The 20,572-nt window shown below is 47.9% G+C and overlaps 1 protein-coding gene and 1 pseudogene across 2 annotated transcripts in view; one reads left to right on the forward strand and one right to left on the reverse strand.

The window, feature by feature from the left end:
- Positions 1–5,903: 5,903 nt before the first annotated feature.
- On the reverse strand, positions 5,904–9,863 carry LOC140413381 (nucleosome assembly protein 1-like 1; annotated as a pseudogene).
- Positions 9,864–13,304: 3,441 nt separating this feature from the next.
- pxmp2 (peroxisomal membrane protein 2) overlaps positions 13,305–20,572 on the forward strand; it is a 94,328-nt gene continuing 87,060 nt past the window's right edge. The window contains exon 1 of one of the 2 annotated variants that reach the window (XM_072487447.1): positions 13,305–13,618. In XM_072487447.1, coding sequence (XP_072343548.1) covers positions 13,512–13,618 — 107 coding nt within the window. In that variant the 5' untranslated portion in view covers positions 13,305–13,511. The remainder of the gene's footprint in view (positions 13,619–20,572) is intronic. The other variant, XM_072487540.1, reaches the window with a different exon arrangement.

Genomic DNA, 20,572 nt, shown 5'->3' on the forward strand with positions numbered 1-20,572 from the left:
ACACCGTACTGCAATCCCATCAACTGGTGAGTGTGGTAGTCGGTATTGTTGCTCTTATTAGCCTTAGTTCTAATTCTGTCACCTTTGCTCACGAGTCGCCAGGTATCTTTCTGATACCGCCACGTGGTTCAATCTCTAGTTATGATTAATAAGACAGCACACCGCTTAGTAAGAGTAAAATCAACGGTCATTTATTATGTACAGCAATAAATACTTACACAATAATCCTACTTTCTAGACTACTACCTACCACTACTGGCCAATACTTAACTTTTGGGAATGGCCCACAAGGTCAGGGAAACGAATGGCTTATCGAATTGGGTCTGGCCTGCGGGATTCAAAGGCTGATACAGGTCGATGGCTAGGAGTCTCGATCGGGTAGCGATCGCTGGAGTCAAACTTACGGTTTCTGGTCGATGGTTCTTGCGAAGGTTGCGAGCAGGAGAAGAAGGGAGAGAACGGTCGATCTGAACTTGGCCCCTATCTTTATAGTTCCCGGGGGCTTCCCGCCTCTCGGGGCGGACCTTGACCCTGGTCCCAAGTGATTGGACTTGGTCCCAATCACTGGGTTCGATATGTTCCAATAATGGGGTGATTCCTTGATCGGGGGGTGGTCGTTCACCTTTCTTTGTCTCGGCCACTGCTGGCGCCAAGAGGTCTGGATCGGCATTCAATTGCTAATATGTTGCAATTGTTCCCGGGGATAGCCGATTAAACTGCAGATGTCTGGGTTGATGTGCTACTAATGGTCGCAGGTATCGATCTGGGCCGACTTCCCCAGAGCCGAATACGCTGTTCTGTCTGCAGCTGTCCGTTTGTGCCCTGTTGGCTGCTTTTCCCATCAGCTTTTTCGGTTAGCCATTTTACATCGGGTTTTGGCCAAATTAATCGGGAATCAGCCATTTTAGGTGGCTACAGTATTAGGGGTATTACGGTACCTAGGTTGGAGGTACCCGATGCTGTAAGATCATTGTTGTTGGAGGTACCTGATACTGTAAGACCATTGGTGAAGCCTGCCTGCTGGTTCTGCCCAGTAAAGCGGAGTATACGAGTCTGTGTCTCCCTAGCTGCTGCATTCTGTACCTGCGCTGCTGGGGGAAACATCTAGTCCAATAAAGCCTTCAATTGTCCTACAATCTCGCTTCAGGAGTTATTGATCGTGCATCAATTTATTGGACTAGATTTGAAGAATGGAGCTCCGCATCAAGACAGAGTGTATGCAACTTAGCCCCCACGCAGCAAACTCAGCGGCGACCTTCAAACACTAGCTGGCGTGTTTCAACGGGTACCTCAGGATGCCACAACCACACCCACGGAGGACCAGAAACTGCAAGTTCTCCAATCAAGGGTGAGCCCAGAAATCTACACGCTCATCGAGGACGCGGACGATTTCGAGGCCGCGATGGCCCTGTTGAAAGGACACTACATCCGCCCAGTAAATCAGGTTTACGCCCGACATCTGCTAGCTCCCAGACGACAAATCCCAGGGGAATCGCTAGACAAATTCTACCATGCACTTGAAATGAAATGAAATTAAATGAAAATCGCTTATTGTCATATTCTGGTACTAGGCAGGAACTGTTACTGTCCGCAAGTTTCAGCCAACAACCACACCAAACTTTTAATCCGGGACGCATTCGTTGCAGGTAAGCTGTCCTCCCAAATCCGTCAGTGGCTGCTGGAGAAAGAGACGCTAGGCCTCAAGGAGGCACAGGCCCTTGCAAGTTCCCTAGATGTAACCTCCCGCATCGCCCGAGCATAGGTCCCCGACCGCACGGCAGCCCCATGGGCAGCGTGGACCCCACCCGCGGCCGATCCTGATGCATCCCCCATCCCCCCACAAGCTTCTGCCGCGCGGCTGCCAGGCAACCCCGGGGGGGCCCCGCTGTTATTTTTGCGGGCAAGCCAAGCACTCCCAGCAATGCTGCCCGGCCCGCTCCGCAATTTGCAAAGGCTGTGGCAAAAAGGGACATTTTGTGGTATTATGCCAGATCCGGGCGGTCGCCGCTGTCTCCAGGGGCGAACCGGGGCTGCCGCCACAACTCTCATCGCAGGCCACGTGCGGTCCGTGGGCGCCGCCATCTTTGATCCCGCGAGCCACGTGCAGACCCCGGGCGCCGCCATCTTGTTCTCAGGGACCACGTGCGATACGTGGGCGCTGCCATCTTGCCCACCCCCAGCCATGTGCGACCTTTGGGCACCACCACCTTGGCTGGAATCTCAGGACCCCAATTCGGATGACTGCACACCGTCCGAGGAAACTCATCAGCTTCTGCCACGACTCGCCTCGGTGACTCTGGACCAGTCTCGGCCCCGAACTCTTTCGACCGCCACAAAGACTATACTCATCAATGGACAAAAGGCATCCTGCCTGATCGACTCCGGGAGCACAGAGAGCTTTATACACCCCAACACGGTGAGGCGCTGCTCCCTTCCCATACACCCAGTTAACCAAAGAATCTCCCTGGCCTCCGGGTCTCACTCTGTAGAGATCAAGGGGTACTGCATAGCTAACCTCACAGTCCAGGGAAGAGAATTTAAGAATTTCCGACTTTACGTCCTCCCTCACCTCTGCGCTGTCACGCTCCTGGGATTGGACTTCCAATGCAACCTCCGGAGCTTAACCTTTAAATTCGGCGGCCCTATACCCCCCCCTCACTGTCTGCAGCCTCGCGACCCTCAACGTCGACCCGCCTTCCCTTTTTGCAAACCTCACCCCTGATTGCAAACCCGTCACCACCAGGAGCAGATGGTACAGTGCCCAGGACTGGACCTTCATTCGGTCGGACGTCCAGTGGTTACTGAAGGAAGGTATTATCGAGGCTAGCAACAGCCCCTGGAGTGCTCAAGTAGTGGTTGTAAAGACCGGGGAGAAGCACAGGATGGTCATCGATTATAGTCAGACCATCTACAGGTATATGCAGCTCGACGCGTACCCTCTCCTCCGCATATCTGATTTGGTCAATCAGATTGCACAATACAAGATCTTTTCCATGGTGGACCTCAAATCCACCTACCACCAGCTCCCCATTCACCCGGACAACCGCAAGTACACTGCATTCGAAGCAGATGGGCGGCTCTACGACTTCCTAAGAGTTCCCTTCGGTGTCACAAATGGAGTCTCGGTCATCCAACGGGATATGGACCGAATCGTTGACCGGTACGGTTTGCGGGACACGTTTCCGTACCTCGACAACGTAACCATCTTCAGCCGCGACCAGCAGGACCACAACACCATCCTCCGCAAATTTCTCCATACCGCCAATCTCCTTAACCTGACCTATAATAAGGAGAAATGCGTATTTAGCACCGATCGTCTAGCCATCCTCGACTACGTAGTGCACGATGGAGTCATAGGCCCCGACCCCGAACGCATGCGCCCACTCATGGAGTTTCTCCTCCCACACTGCACACTGCCTTGAAACGTTGCCTGGGTCTTTTTTCATATTACGCCCAGTGGGTCCCCAATTATGTGGACAAGTCCCGCCCACTAATCCAATCCATGGTTTCCCCCCGGTCGGCAGATGCCCGCCAGGCCTTCAGTCGCATAAAGGCGGACATTGCAAAAGCCACGATGCACGCAATCGATGAATACCTTCCCTTCCAAGTCGAGAGCGACGCGTCCGACGTAGCTCTGCGGCCCCCCTCAACCAAGCGGGCAGGCCCGTGGCCTTCTCACACACCCTCCATGCTTCAGAAATCCATCATTCCTCCATTGAAAAGGAGGCCCAGGCCATAGTAGAAGCTGTGCGGCATTGGAGGCGTTACCTGGCCGGCAGGAGATTCACGCTCCTCACTGACCAACGGTCGGTAGCTTTCATGTTCGATAATGCACAGCGGGGCAAGATAAAGAACGATAAGATCTTACGGTGGAGGATCGAGCTCTCCACTTACAATTACGAGATCTTGTATCGTCCCGGGAAGCTAAACGAGCATCATGTTGCCCTATCCTGCGGCACATGTGCCAACGCACAAGTGGACTGACGCAGGACCCTCCACGAGGACCTCTGCCACCCGGGGGTCACTCGATTCTTCCATTTTATCAAGACCCGTAACCTGCCCTACTCCATCGAGGAGGTCGGGACCGTCACCAGGAACTGCCAAATCTGCGCGGAGTGCAAGCCGCACTTCTACAGGCCAGAGAAAGCGCACCTGGTGAAGGCTTCCCACCCCTTTGAACGCCTAAGTGTGAACTTCAAAGGGCCCCTCCCCTCCACCGACCGCAACACGTACTTCCTGAACGTGATTGACGAGTACTCCCGGTTCCCATTCGCCATCCCCTGTCCCGACATGACCGCGGCCACCGTCATAAAAGCCCTCCACAGTATATTTACCCTGTTCGTTTTCCCCGCCTACATTCACAACAATAGGGGGTCCTCCTTCATGAGCGACGAACTGCATCGTCAATTCCTGCTCAGCAAGGGCATTGCCTCGAGCAGGATGACCAGTTATAACTCCCGGGGAAACGGGCAGGTGGAGAGGGAGAACGGAACGGTCTGGAAGACCGTCCTACTGGCCCTACGGTCCAGGAATCTCCCAGTCTCCCGCTGGCAGGAGGTCCTCCCCAATGCATGCCACTTCATTTGATCACTGCTGTGTACCACAACCAACGAAACACCTCATGAACGTCTCCTTGTCTTCCCTAGGAAGTCCTCCTCCAGGACCTCGCTCCCAACCTGGCTGGCAGCTCTTGGACCCATTCTGCTCCGCAAACATGTGCGGGCGCACAAGTCGGACCCATTGGTTGAGAGTGTCCACCTCCTTCATGCTAACCCTCAGTACGCCTATGTGGCGTACCCCGACGTCCGGCAGGATACGGTCTCCCTGCGGGACCTGGCGCCCACTGGATCGCCACCCACACCCCCCTCACCGACCCCACCCTCCCTCCCACCGGCGCACCCCACGGCTGCCCCCTTCCCAGGTGGATCGGTCCTTCCACTGGTCCCACCCAGGGGTGTTGAAGCTACTGAAAAAGCCGGAGTCACGCTCCCGGAATCACGGATACCCAAGCCGACGCCTGCATCACCGCCAAAACTGCGACAATCACAGAGGACGACCAGGGCCCCCGATAGACTAATTGATTCATTATGAAATGTACTTGTAAATGAATACTGTAAATAGTTGTGTGACATGTCATAAGGCAAAACACTGTACCACCGACAGGTACCACCATAACCTCCACCACTGTATAATGCGAGACCGCCACCCCCGCCGGACTCTTTTTTTTTAACAGGGGGTGAATGTGGTAGTCGGTATTAGGGGTATTACGGTACCTAGGTTGGAGGTACCCGATGCTGTAAGATCATTGGTGTTGGAGGTACCTGACACTGTAAGACCATTGGTGAAGCCTGCCTGCTGGTTCTGCCCAGTAAGGCAGAGTATAAGAGTCTGTGTCTCCCTAGCTGCTGCATTCTGTACCTGCGTTGCTGGGGGAAACACCTAGTCCAATAAAGCCTTCAATTGTCCTACAATCTCGCTTCAGGAGTTATTGATCGTGCATCAGTGAGGCATCCAATGTCGGCATACGTTTGGATGCAGTTGCAGGCAAGTTTGCGACTTCAGGAATGATATGCAAACCCTCGCAGCCCGGTATCTTAGCTAGATCAATGTACTCAACATTAGGCATTACTTCTTCACTTTGTGGTTTAGCCTCAATTAGTGGTTCATGCTCATCTGATATAATGATACATGCTTCGTCTTTTGTTGGAGAACTGCACAAAGATGTATCCATCTATTCTTCCTGCAAGTTTTTTGATGCACTGGCCTCGAGTACTGATGAATCCACTCCAGGAACAATTGCGTGCATATAGGATAATTCATCATACTTCTTTGGAGCCAATTTCCCCAAAATGGGGATTATTTCTTCAATTACCAGTTGGCTGTTTGTAGTAATTTGCTCTCAGCTAATTTTTCTGCTGTTGCAATCTCACTTTTAGCCTCTGCAGATCCATTTTAGAGCTTTCACACTCATTGCTGTCTGGCACAGATTGGATGCTACTTGTTATCACCTCGTCACTAATGCCAAATAAACTAAATAAACATTCATGATCTTTCTGTTCTGGCTCATCATCTGATTCTTCACTTTCTTCATCGTAATCATCATCACCGTAATCATCGTCATGGTAATTATCATCAGCGTGATCATCATCACAGTCATCATCATCATCATCATCTGCATTATCATTGTAATCAACATCGTAATCATCATCATCGATTGCAATAGCTTGTCCTGTGAAGTATAACACTGCTCATGGAATTATGTGTTCATGCAAGAAGTGACCAATTTCAAAGTCAGCAGCGAGTCTTGCAGCAGAACCTTCATCCAGCTCTCCATGCTCTGGAACTTCAAGAGGACTACAAAAAATAAAGAAAGAGTCTTTTGGTGCAGTTTCCGTAACTGTTCTACCAGTGCTCCGACACTTATGCTTCTGCTTTGTTTAAATGGTTTTCAATGTGATGTTTTTTCCTTTCTTCCAGTCGATCTGGCACCCTGTGCATCCCATGATTTCTGGTTGATCAAAGAAGAAAACATCTGGCTCATCAGGCTGTAACTTCATTTGGTATGTTTTTGTTACTGCTTCATTTGTGAAATACTCATTTGGCTCAAACTTAAACTCCAGAGTAAAACTCATTGGCGGTCCAGGATCTGAAAATTTCACCTTTACACTTTGTGAATGTTTTAAGATAGGCTCATCATATTCCTGTATCATGTCACTGAGCAAATCCACATTTTTGAAGACTATCAACCAGAATTCTGGAATTCATAGATACATAGAAGTTGGAGCAGGAGGAGGCCTTTTGGCCCTTCGAGCCTGCTCCGCCATTCATCATGATCATGGCTGATCATCCAACTCAATAGCCTAATCCTGCTTTCTCCCCATAATTAAAAACAAGGCTAATTATAACAATATTAGGCGGGAACTGAAGAACATAGATTGGGGGCGGATGTTTTTTTTTTTTTTTTTTTTTTTTTTTTTTTATAAATGTTTTATTGAAAATTTTTTCCCAAACAACAATTTTTCCCCTCTTACAAAGCAAACGCAACAATAACAATACAGAAATTTTAAACAATACACAAGTAACAAAACCCCTTTATCTTTGACCTAAACTTAAACTAAACCCCCCGGGGGCGGATGTTTGAGGGCAAATCAACATCTGACATGTGGGAGGCTTTCAAGTGTCAGTTGAAAGGAATACAGGACAGGCATGTTCCTGTGAGGAAGAAAGATAAATACGGCAATTTTCGGGAACCTTGGATGACGAGTGATATTGTAGGCCTCGTCAAAAAGAAAAAGGAGGCATTTGTCAGGGCTAAAAGGCTGGGAACAGACGAAGCCTGTGTGGCATATAAGGAAAGTAGGAAGGAACTTAAGCAAGGAGTCAGGAGGGCTAGAAGGGGTCATGAAAAGTCATTGGCAAATAGGGTTAAGGAAAATCCCAAGGCTTTTTACACGTACATAAAAAGCAAGAGGGTAGCCAGGGAAAGGGTTGGCCCACTGAAGGATAGGCAAGGGAATCTATGTGTGGAGCCAGAGGAAATGGGCGAGGTACTAAATGAATACTTTGCATCAGTATTCACCAAAGAGAAGGAATTGGTAGATGTTGAGTCTGGAGAAGGGGGTGTAGATAGCCTGGGTCACATTGTGATCCAAAAAGACGAGGTGTTGGGTGTCTTAAAAAATATTAAGGTAGATAAGTCCCCAGGGCCGGATGGGATCTACCCCAGAATACTAAAGGAGGCTGGAGAGGAAATTGCTGAGGCCTTGACAGAAATCTTTGGATCCTCGCTGTCTTCAGGGGATGTCCCGGAGGACTGGAGAATAGCCAATGTTGTTCCTCTGTTTAAGAAGGGTGGCAGGGATAATCCCGGGAACTACAGGCCGGTGAGCCTTACTTCAGTGGTAGGGAAATTACTGGAGAGAATTCTTCGAGACAGGATCTACTCCCATTTGGAAGCAAATGGACGTATTAGTGAGAGGCAGCACGGTTTTGTGAAGGGGAGGTCGTGTCTCACTAACTTGATAGAGTTTTTCGAGGAGGTCACTAAGATGATTGATGCAGGTAGGGCAGTAGATGTTGTCTATATGGACTTCAGTAAGGCCTTTGACAAGGTCCCTCATGGTAGACTAGTACAAAAGGTGAAGTCACACGGGATCAGGGGTGAACTGGCAAGGTGGATACAGAACTGGCTAGGCCATAGAAGGCAGAGGGTAGCAATGGAGGGATGCTTTTCTAATTGGAGGGCTGTGACCAGTGGTGTTCCACAGGGATCAGTGCTGGGACCTTTGCTCTTTGTAGTATATATAAATGATTTGGAGGAAAATGTAACTGGTCTGATTAGTAAGTTTGCAGACGACACAAAGGTTGGTGGAATTGCGGATAGCGATGAGGACTGTCTGAGGATACAGCAGGATTTAGATTGTCTGGAGACTTGGGCGGAGAGATGGCAGATGGAGTTTAACCTGGACAAATGTGAGGTAATGCATTTTGGAAGGGCTAATGCAGGTAGGGAATATACAGTGAATGGTAGAACCCTCAAGAGTATTGAAAGTCAAAGAGATCTAGGAGTACAGGTCCACAGATCACTGAAAGGGGCTACACAGGTGGAGAAGGTAGTCAAGAAGGCTTACGGCATGCTTGCCTTCATTGGCCGGGGCATTGAGTATAAGAATTGGCAAGTCATGTTACAGCTGTATAGAACCTTAGTTAGGCCACACTTGGAGTATAGTGTTCAATTCTGGTCGCCACACTACCAGAAGGATGTGGAGGCTTTAGAGAGGGTGCAGAAGAGATTTACCAGAATGTTGCCTGGTATGGAGGGCATAAGCTATGAGGAGCGATTGAATAAACTCGGTTTGTTCTCACTGGAACGAAGGAGGTTGAGGGGCGACCTGATAGAGGTATACAAAATTATGAGGGGCATAGACAGAGTGGATAGTCAGAGGCTTTTCCCCAGGGTAGAGGGGTCAATTACTAGGGGGCATAGGTTTAAGGTGAGAGGGGCAAAGTTTAGAGTAGATGTACGAGGCAAGTTCTTTACGCAGAGGGTAGTGGGTGCCTGGAACTCACTACCGGAGGAGGTAGTGGAAGCAGGGACGATAGGGACATTTAAGGGGCATCTTGACAAATATATGAATAGGATGGGAATAGAAGGATACGGACCCAGGAAGTGTAGAAGATTGTAGTTTAGTCGGGCAGTATGGTCGGCATGGGCTTGGAGGGCCGAAGGGCCTGTTCCTGTGCTGTACATTTCTTTGTTCTTTGTTCTTTGTTCATAGATAAATACATAGAATTCCTTTTGGCTCCTCCACCTCTTCACATGGTTTATCTTCCTCCACCTTGACTTTTGCTTTTATCTCATCGAATAACTGCTCCACTTCATCTTGTTGCCAGCTGCAATGATCCTCTGTTGTAGCGCTGTCTGGATTGTACAGCCGCTCAACTCGGTTCAGTGCCTCACATGCTTCCGCTCCTCTGATGAACTTGCGTTCCGTGTCCACAATGGAAAATGGTATGGTGTGACATTCTGTTGTGTACCCATGCTTCCAACATGCTCTCTACATTGCAATCTCATTCCCATTGTAGCCTTTCAGTAGTCTTATTCAATTGACGACTTTCAGTTTAACTCCTAGCCCGTTCAAATCGGACAAACTGATAAGGTTGGCCTTCGCTTCTGTGTCGAGCTTGCATTTGTTCAATGTGCCATTCAGCATCAATGGGATTGTCCATCTGTCTTCTATGGTATTAGCATCACCATCACTATTGCGGCAACTGCTAATTAAGACTTCTTCACTTTGCATATTCGGACTCATCGCAACCTCAGTCGAAATCAGATCAATGAAAATCCATTCTTCAATGGACATCTCATCATGCACTTTGACTGATCCTGTGAAAAACATTGCTTCGCAAAGTGATTTGTTCTGCTACACTTGGAACAAATCTACCCAAATGCTGGACATTGCCGTGGCAAATGTTGATTGCCGCATCGCTGGCATAAAATGGCAGAACTGGTCGGACTCCCGCACTGAGACTACGTTTCTTATTCAACTGTGTCACAATGCTTATGGCGATGCCGTCTTCTTCCACGTTGGCGCCAAATTGTTTCAGGTTGAGCGTATTAATCTGCTGTGCAGCTAGCTCGCTTGCGTGACAAATCTTGATAGCTTTTTCTAATTGAAGCTCTTCTTTCCTCAATCGCCTCTTACATACCTTATCATTTAATATTCCGAACATTATCTGAAAGTGCATCATTGATGACTTAACGTACTAAAATTGCACAACATTGCTTTCAACTGCAAGGCGGTTAGAAAACTATCAAAGATTTGCCTGTCTTCTGAGTGTGTGTACGAAAGGTATACTACTCAATCGTTTCATTTTTCTTCGGAGAGCAATGTCGATCAAAGTTGGAGCTCTTGCTTTCCCCCTTGCTGTCGAAAGCGAATGCATGATAAATTTTGATGGCTTGAGGACCTGCTACCGTGAGCAGCAACGCAATACGCCTCTCATCAGGCTCTGCATGCAGGCCAAGGGCTGCAACATAGAGTCTGAATTACTGCTTAAAAACACACCAATTCTCCTCTACTTTACTGGTGACTTGAAGCTGGTGAGGTGCCTTCAGACCTCCCATCTCTAACTTCACAGTCTTTTTGTGCGTTGAGTTCCAGTTGCCTGTAGTTTACCAGGTAGGTGGTAGAATTCTCTTTTTTCTTTCTTCGGCCTGTTTCGTCCCATTTTCTCTGTAGTTATCTTCAATTGTTTTACACTCTTTGTACCATGTTATGTTCTGTGTTGTGGCCGCGGTATGGATTCACACAGAACATCTAGTTCTTTGACACGTAAGGTTGTTTATGAACAAAATGAACACGTGGAAAGATAACTAATGAACTATAATACAAACGGTAACCAACAGTGAATTCAGTGAATTCTCCTGGAACTACTCCTAATGTGACTGTCCTCTAGTACGACTTTCTACCAACTGCCTGATCTGTGGAGTCACATGGTGGATCACCATCCTCACCTGTTGGTCGGTGGGAATACATCCAAATATTTACAATACAATGCGTATGCTGTAAAGTGGGCTTTGTGGTCATGTTAAATGTAAAGGTTCTGTAGTTTAAAGTATAAATCTTATGCAGGACTTTGTCAAACGCCTTTTGAAAATCCAAATATACCACATCGATTGGCTCCCCCTTGTCGACTGTCCTGGTTACCTCTTCAAAGAACTCCAACAGATTTGTCAAGCATGATTTTCCCTTCATAAATCCATGCTGACTCTGACTGATCCTGCCACTGCTTTCTAAATGTTCTGCTATAAAGTCCTTGATAATGGATTCAAGCATTTTCTCCACTACCGATGTTAGGCTTACTGGTCTATAATTCCCTGCTTTCTCTCTACCTCCCTTTTTGAATATCGGAGTGATGTGAGCTACCCTCCAATCTGCAGGGATAGTTCCAGAGTCTATAGAATCCCGGAAGATGACCACCAACGCATCCACTATTTCCAGAGCCACCTCCTTAAGCACTCTGGGGTGCAGATTCTCAGGCCCTGGGGATTTATCCACCTTCAATCCCATCAGTTTTCCCAGCACCATTTCTCGACTAATGTTGATCTCCTTCAGTTCTTCCCTCTCACGAAACCTTTCATTCTCCAACATTTCTGGGATCTGATTTGTGTCCTCATTTGTGAAGACAGAACCAAAGTATGTATTCAATTGCTCAGCCATTTCTTTATCCCTTATTATACATTCCCCTGTTTCTGTCTGTAGTGGGCTTACATTTCTCTTTACCAATCTCTTTCTCTTCACAGAGAACAGAGAACAGGTCCAAGACTAATGAACAGAAAGGCTCCCAAAATCAGGGAGAGGGACAGAAGAAAGTTCTAAGAGGACCTTCTAGTCAAAGGGAAAGAACAGGAAAGGGGCAGCACGGTAGCATTGTGGATAGCACAATTGCTTCACAGCTCCAGGGTTCCAGGTTCGATTCCAGCTTGGGTCACTGTCTGTGCGGAGTCTGCACATCCTCCCCGTGTGTGCGTGGGTTTCCTCCGGGTGCTCCGGTTTCCTCCCACAGTCCAAAGATGTGTAGGTTAGGTGGATCGGCCATGATAAATTGCCATTAGTGTCCAAAATTGCCCTTAGTGTTGGGTGGGGTTACTGGGTTATGGGGATAGGGTGGAGGTGTTGACCTTGGGTACGGTGCTCTTTCCAAGAGCCGGTGCAGACTCGATGGGCCGAATGGCCTCCTTCTGCACTGTAAATTCTATGATCTATGAACCTGGAAAAAAGGTTCTGTTAAGTGAAGTGAAAAGCAAGGAGCAGAGGCCCCAAATTAAAAGACAGGACTGCAAGTTGCAGACCTGGAATAATGTGGCCTTGTGAGAAGCCAGAGATCCAAGGAGACCTAAAGGTTGGTGATACCTTACCACGGCCTGTGAAGCAGTAGTGTTTTGTTAGCATGCCTGGGTATCTGAGAGATTGTGTGGAAGGCAAAGCTTGAATGGACGTGGCATTCCAAGGCAGAATAACATCAGAAGGAGAAGTTGAAACCCTAGTGATGGACCCTTAGTGAAGACATCCAAGAGAAAGCATCACTCAGGAGAACACTGTGTTCTTTGCATGCAGAGCTTGGAAACCCTTATCTGAAACACAGAATTCCAACAAAACCAGTTGGCTCAGAGTGTGACAAGTGCCTGGGGAATTGATGTGAAATCCTTCGAAGTTGTTTGGGAGGTGTCTGACTCAAGGTCTAAGTGTGTGGGATGTCTGACCACAGTGCGCCTATTGGTTTACATGGACTGTATTTACTGTACTTAATGTGAACATTAGAGATAAGGTGGATTTTGTAACTTGTATTATCTTTACAAATCTGTATATATATGTAAAGTTACAATTGGGGTGAAGGAGTAATGTAATATAGTTTTTCCTTGTTTGATGAATGTTTTATTCTTTTGTTAAAAGTTCATTAGCTGACTCCTGTGAGGTTTGACAAAGAGTAATCCAGACTCGAAACGTTAGCTGTCCACAGGTGCTGTCAGACCTGCTGAGATTGTCCAGTATTTTCTGTCTTTGTTTCAGATTCCAGCATCCGCAGTAATTTGTTTTGATCCCGTGATTCTGTTCTGTAGCCACCCTTCACATTTCTAAACAAAAATTAAAAAGTTAAGATCTACCAAGCCGGATTCCACCTTCCAGACGGATCTTGCTGGTTTAGTAGCTGGGATCGTAACTCTACAAAGTGAATATTAGCTATGCGCAGACTGCTCGGAGATACGTTTTTAATAGGCATGCATACTGGGGATTATTTTAACAAAGCAATTTGGGTGTTTGCATGAATCTTCCGCAATTGCCTACAAAACGGTGCTGCTTTCCAATAATTCTCTGCAAGTAGTAGGATCGAGGTTTAGCGGGCGCGATTGTGTGGTTATTTACGGTAGACAGCCAACGATTTGTGTCAGTTCAGTCCAAAGTAGACGGAAACGGTGAGTGTAAGATTGTGGAAACCACTTGGATTGAATGATGTCGGGACATTCCACACCGCATCGGCCTTTCCACCGAATCTTGCTGAATCAGTACTTGTTCCTGCTTAAGAAGTACCCAATACTGACCAAATCAATCACTAGGTAAGAATATTTTAATCCGGTGCCATGAGGTGCCAGCAACTGCGAGTTTATGTTGACGTTTACGTGTATTTGTGGTGATTTTATCACACCCCGAATCGGCAAAATATTCTCAAAAAAGATCTGTCCGGCAGATCTTCCTCACGGGGCGTTTTGTTAGCTCAAGAAGATCGCGAATTCTAATTGTTTGCGGGCATCAAAGTAGCGAATGTGAAAGACAGATGAGCTGCAAACATTGTAACAGCCGAGTTTGAGGAAAACGAGGTCCGCAGCTTGGGAATGGGGGGTGTGAATCAGTTTATGTTCGCAAATGCCACGTATGTAAATTCCTATAGGCTGGCCGTGAATTGTTTAGAAATGCATCGGACTAAAAAGGTCACTCGTGGATTTTGCCAGCGTTCTAAAAATATTGAACCACATATCTCTTAATCGCTCATTTTGTGAGACAAATCCAGTTTCCTTTCGGATTTGCTGACACTAGCACTATTGAGTCCCTGCTTGGTCTGTCCCACACACTCGTTATCTTTGTGTTAAATAGTTACATTTGAACTGTTTATCTTGCCTATCCGAGCTTGAGCCTTGAGCAGCTGAAAGCAGTTTGGAGTTTAGTCAAATAATTTATTGGGGTTTAGTTTATGCCTACCCCTGAGAATCATAAAACCTCCCCGGAAGTCTCCCTGAATCATCTCCGTCTGTGTAAACATTGCGAGTTTCTTTTGTCTCTGTAGTCTAATCTCTCCTGTGTACCCTCTAAACCGCAGATATCCAGAGTGTAGACCAATAGAATTCGTCGACTAAGCACATAGGCTAATTTTAGGTGAAAACGTTTTTATTGGGCGGGCTGGTTTTCTGTGATGTGGAGATGCCGGCGTTGGACTGGTTTTCTGTAGTAGGCCTGGAGTCGTCATTTTTTGCTTGATGAAGCCGATCAATGTGATCGCTCCCTCTCCATACAATCTGTGCTCTCGCGGCACCGAGGTTCAACATTTCCACCCACCTTGCACACAACACATAGTGCCTTCTGTGGGGAAACCTAAAGTACTTCTCGAGAGCAGTCGGGACAAAAATTGGCACCGAATCAAAGGAGTAAAACGGGTCAGAGGTAGTAGGGTTTACGGGAGTCTTGGAGGAGAATTCCTGAATTGGGAAAGTATGTAACTAATCTCAAAATGATGGAAATGCTCAGCAGGTCTGGAAGCATCTGTGAAGAGAGCAACAAAGTTAATGTTTCAAGTTGATAGTTGTTTGTTAGAAATGCGAACCAGGTTAATGACCTGAAATGTGTGTTTTTCTCTCAGCAAGGTCTTTTGAATATTTTTTTATTTCTGATATCCAACGTCCGCAGTATTTTGCCAGACAACATTGCAAGGACCACCTCACTAACATTTGGAGTAGAGAACCAAATTGGGAGATCTGTCCCACAAACTAGTCAAGTAACAGCCTGACATAGTCATGAGCAGAGAATCATACATTTCAGCTGACATCTCAGACTCTTCCACCATCAGAGTTGGGGGTCACAGTGCTGTCAGGGAGGAGTAGTCCAAGAAGTTCCCAACATTGACTCCAAAGACCATGAAATGTCAAACATGGGCAAATAAACCTCCCACTGTTTAACAGCTACTGCCTTCTCTCACTGCTTATGAATTGGTATTCTTTCATGTTGAACATCAGTTAGAAGAAATATTGGGATTGGCAAAGAATGTATTGAGGATCGGGTCTTGGATGCCTATCACCAACAGCAACCCTGTGAAGAGCTGGCTACCAGACTGATCCTTCAGCAGGTAGTGAATTTACCAACATGAGGAAAACTGGGGATCTTCACTGATTATTTATTTGTTCATGAGATATGGGTGTTACTAGTTAGGGACTGCATATAGATATGGACTGCTTCAGTACCCGAGGAGTCGTGAATGGTCATTGCGCAAGCATCCCCACACCTGACTGTGTGATGGAGGGTAAATCATTCATGAAGCAGCTGAGGATGATTGGGCCTAGGACACTGCCTTGTGGAACTCCTGCAATGATTGTTCCTGGGACTGGGATGATTGACCTCTATGACCTCCAACAACCACAATCATCTTCCTTTGTGCGAGGCATGACTCCAACCAGTGGGCAGTTTCCCCCTGATTCCGATTGACTCCAGTTTTGCTAGGGCTCCTTGATGGCATACATACTCAAGTGCTGCCATGATGTTAAGGACACTCACTCTCACCTGACCTTTTGAGTTTAGCATTTTTGTCCATGTTTGGATCAAGGCTGTAATGAGGTCAGGAGCTGAGTGGCCCTGGCAGAAGGATATTACTGAGTCATTGCCACTTTGTAGCACTGGTGACGGACGACACCTTCCATTACTTTATTGATAATCCGGAGTAGACAGATAGTGTGGTAATTGGCTGGGTTGGATTTTTCATGCTTTTTGTGAACTGTTCACACTTGGGCAATTTCCCATATTGCTGAGTGGATGCCAGCACTTTGCTGATAAATCGAGAGTAGACTAATGGGTTGGATTTGTCCTGCTTTTGTGGACAGTTCATAACTGGGCAATTTTCAACATTGCCAGGTGGATGGCAGCACTTGATGATCGAGACTAGCCTGATGGGTTGGATTTGACCTGCATTTTGTGGACAGTGCATATGCAAATGTTGTAGCTGTACTGGAACAGATTGCTCACGTACATGGTTCTGGACCTTTTGTGACTCCTCAGATGTTGATGCACTCTTTGCCCACATGCAGCAAGACCTGGACAACATTCAGGCTTGGGTGGGAAAGGGGAAAGAGGCAAGTAATATATGTGTCATACACATACTAACTTCTCCAACAACAGAGTCCAACTAACCGACTTTAAGATTCAGTGGCATTATAATTGTGAAATCTCCCACCATCAAGACCCTGGAGGGTTACCATTGACCAGAAACTTAATTGGTTACAATAGGCAGAACCTTCCAAACCCACAACTGCTACCATCTAGAAGGTTAAGGACAGCAGATGCATGGGAACACCACCACCTGGAGGTTCCCCTCCAAATCACACCATCCTGATTTGGAAATATACACTGTTATTCCTTTGTTATCACTGGGTCAAAGTCCTGGAACTTCCTCTCTAACAGCATGGTGGGTGTAGGACCTGCAACACTGGGATTGCAGAAATTCAAGAAGCCAGCTCACCCCCACCTTCTCAAGGGCAACTAGGGATGGGCAATAAATGTTCTGTAAATTAATTTTTTAAAAAGCAGGTCCGAGATTGGATATTGTGCAGCGAGTGACTCATCTCTTGATTCTCCAAAGCCTTTCCTGAAGATACGTAAGAACATAAAAACTAGTAGCAGGAGTAGGCCATCCTTGGGCCTGCTCCGCCATTCAGTAAGATCATGGCTGATCTTTTTGTGGTCTCAGCTCCACTTAACCACCCGCTCACTATAACCCTTAATTCCTTTACTTTAAAACATTTTTTAAAACATTGAATTCTACATCTGTACACTATACAGTAGGTGATTAAGACGGTTATTATGTACAATGAACATACGCCCTGCTGGAGCGACTGCTGCTCCTGGATGTGGAAGTGGAGGGAAGAATTGAGGATAATACAATGGCTGGGGGAGCAGGAAGGCGAGCGGCTGGTGAAGATCAAGGATAAATAGAAAGTGGAGTTGGGAGGGAAGATTAATTGTGGAGCATGGAGTGAAGCACTGCGTAGGGTAAATGGGACCTCCTCATGTGCAAGGATGAGCCTGATACAGTTTAAGGTGGTGCACAGGGCGCATATGACTTGGGCAAGAATGAGTGGGTTCTTTCAGGAGGTTGCAGGTGACTGTAAGAGGTGTGGGTGGGGGCCAGCGCATCAGGTGTTTCAGGGTTGTGAAAAATTGGGAATATTCTGGGCGGAAGTGTTCGCTGTCTTAGCCAGGATAGTGGAGGAGGAGGTGGACCCGGATCCTTTGGTGGTGATATTTGGGGTTTCAGAGAAGCTGGAGCTCATGGAGAGGAGGAACGCCAATATCTTGGCCTTCGCCTCTCTGATTGCACGGCATCGTCACCGGGGTAGCGGCTTGGTTGGGTGACCTGTACGACTTCCTGCGATTAGAAAAGATAAAGTATGAGTTAAGGGGCTCTTCAGGGGGGTTTGAGGAAAGGTGGGGATGTTTGTGACTGTGTTTGTGTTTGAGGGGCTGATCATCGCTGGGGGGGGTGGGCGGGGGGTGAAACAGAGGAAATATCTGTAAAGACTGTATAGTTGATTGTAGGGAAGCATGTTTCCCGTGGTGTTTGTTCGCTGTAACCTGTTTTGATACATGTTTGTAATAAAAATAAATCTTTGAAAAGAAATGTACAATTTACACATTTTTTTTTCATTGCCCACACCCCCAGCTTTCCCCCCTTCCCCTTTTGCTATTCAGGCTGCATCTTGGGCCCATCGTAGGTGTGATAGTCTATCTTTCATTGTGTATTTGTTGTTGCCTCGATTGCGTTGTTGGGGGGGTCCCTGGCCCCCTCCTCACTTTTTTCTCGTGTCTCCTCCTGATATTTCCCGAGGTTCCCCCCTTGCAGCTTCCCCTCCTTATTCCTATCTGCTCTGTGTGGTCGTGTCTGCCCCCATTGGTCCCCCCAACCCCCTCCCTATCCACTATTGGCCTCAAACAGGTCTTGGAACAGGCTGATGAATGGCCCCACACACTTTATGGAAACTCTTGGATGGTATATTTGATCTTTTGTCAGATGGAGAAATTCTGCCAGGTCTGCCAGCCAGTCCGCAACTGTGGGGGACGCTGCTGATCGCCAGTCGAGCAGAACTTTCTGGCGTGTGATTAAGGAAGCAAGGGCATTGGCTCTCTTCCCCATATGTAGTTCTGGCTGGTCCTTAACTCGAAGACTGCCACTCTGGGCAGTATGTCAATGGGTCCTGTGCACAGTTAAAGCCGCATGAGGGGGCTATGATCCGTCGGTGTGGTCGATGTCGGGGATTTCCGCCATGGTCTTTATAAAATTTGTGTCATCCCTGGATCTGGGACCGTCCTTGTTGCCATAAACACCGTCCTCTTGCTAATCAGGATAGCTGGGCCATTAAATCCCCTGATGTTCCAGGTGATAATTCTGGTGGGGGCTTTTGTGCCCCCCTTCCTGCAGGACCCTACAACCATACTTATCTGGTGGACGCTACTTGCACTCCAAGGTTTCCCTTTGTTAGGGGGCTTTTGTGAGGGCCACGAAGAATCCAGAACGAGTTTTAAGGATACAAAGTAACAACATTTATTTACATTAACATATATATATATATATATATAACAGCAGCAGCAACTTCCCTTGCTGCACACTCCTTCCTGCTGGTTCCAAACTGGCCAGCTTTATTTATACTTGGAGTTTACTAATGGTTTCTCCGCCCCCCCTCATTGGGAAGCTCATACTCCCACAGGATTGTGGGATTGTCATTAGTCCGCAGCCAATGGTAAGCAGGCAAGTTATAACATCCCTCCCCCCCCAAAGTCCAAGGAATCCACAGAAGACCCTGGCGAAGGAGGGCGTCGGACTCGTTTTGCCATAGGCCGGACACCATTTGCACGCGGCGCTGGATCAGGCGGCGTGTAACGAGACGGAGACCGGTGCTTCCGTGATGAACGGCGTAATGGTTGTACATCCACGGCCCGTGGACCCGAGGAATCCCCCTCTGATGCGTCCTGTGTCTCCATCTCGGAGTCAGAGTCTGCTGCCTCCGTCATGTCAGCGTCTCTATCTCCATTTGGTTCTGTAACGACCTGCGCAGGCTTTGAGTGAGGCACCAGTGGAAGATTGTGAGGACTACCTTCCCTTGTCTCTGGTCTCTGCGGCTGTAGAAATGAGCTCCGGGGGCGGGGAATCTTTGGAGGGGATAGTCTTCTGGACCGAACGTGGTCTTCATGTTTGCACTGGAGACGACTCTGGGCTTGCACCTGGTAAGATATAGGACCTGTTTGGCGAAAGATTACGCCAGCAACCCACTGGGCACCACCAGCAAAATTCCGAACGAACACTGGGTCACCGGGCGCAAACTGCCGAATTGGCCGATGCCGAGAAAATCCCTGTCCCTGCCGTCCCTGTGTGCCACGTACTTTTGCGCCAATATCCGGGAAAACCATACTAAGTCTCCGGCCCATTAGGAGTTCTGCAGGAGCTACCCCAGTCACAGCATGGGGGGTGGTCCTATACGTAAACAAAAAGCGAGCCAGTCTCGTGTCCATTGATCCGGAAGACTGCTTCTTTCGGCCTCTTTTGAATGTCTGCACTGCGCGCACTGCCAACCCATTTGAAGCCGGGTGGAAAGGGGCAGTGTGGATATGGCGGATGCCGTTCACCTTCGTGAACCTCGCAAACTCCTCACTCGTGAACGGAGTGCCGTTATCCGTGACCAGCACCTCAGGGAGGCCATGCGTACTAAAGGACAAACGCATCTTTTCAATTGTTGCGCAGGACGTTGTCCCCTGCATCTTATGCACCTCTAGCCATTTAGACTGGGCGTCGATTAATAGAAGGAACATGGATCCTTGAAAAGGGCCTGCGAAATCTGCATGCAAACGTGCCCAAAGCCGCCATGGCCATTCCCAGTGATGTAGGGGCACGGCCGGCAGAAGCTTCTGATGCTCCTGGCAAATGGAGCAGTTTTGGACCACTTTCTCAATGTTGGTGTCGAGGCCTGGCCACCAGACATAACTCCGGGCCAACATTTTCATTTTGGTCACACCTGGATGCCCATTGTGCAAGTCTCTTAGTATCAGCTCCTGGCCTTTTTCCGGGACAATCACACGCGTCCCCCACAAGAGGATGCCGTCTTCCATGCTGAATTCTGACAGCTTGGAGGAAAATGCCCGCAACTCGCCTGGGAGCTGTCTATGCTGCCCGCCATACAGGACTATGTGCCGAACCTTTGACAGGACTGGCTCCGTCTGGGTCCACTCACGATGCCGTGACAGGCAAGGTGTCCATAACATTT

This window comes from Scyliorhinus torazame, chromosome 1, assembly GCF_047496885.1.
Source record: "Scyliorhinus torazame isolate Kashiwa2021f chromosome 1, sScyTor2.1, whole genome shotgun sequence".
In the NCBI taxonomy this organism is placed as follows: domain Eukaryota; kingdom Metazoa; phylum Chordata; class Chondrichthyes; order Carcharhiniformes; family Scyliorhinidae; genus Scyliorhinus; species Scyliorhinus torazame.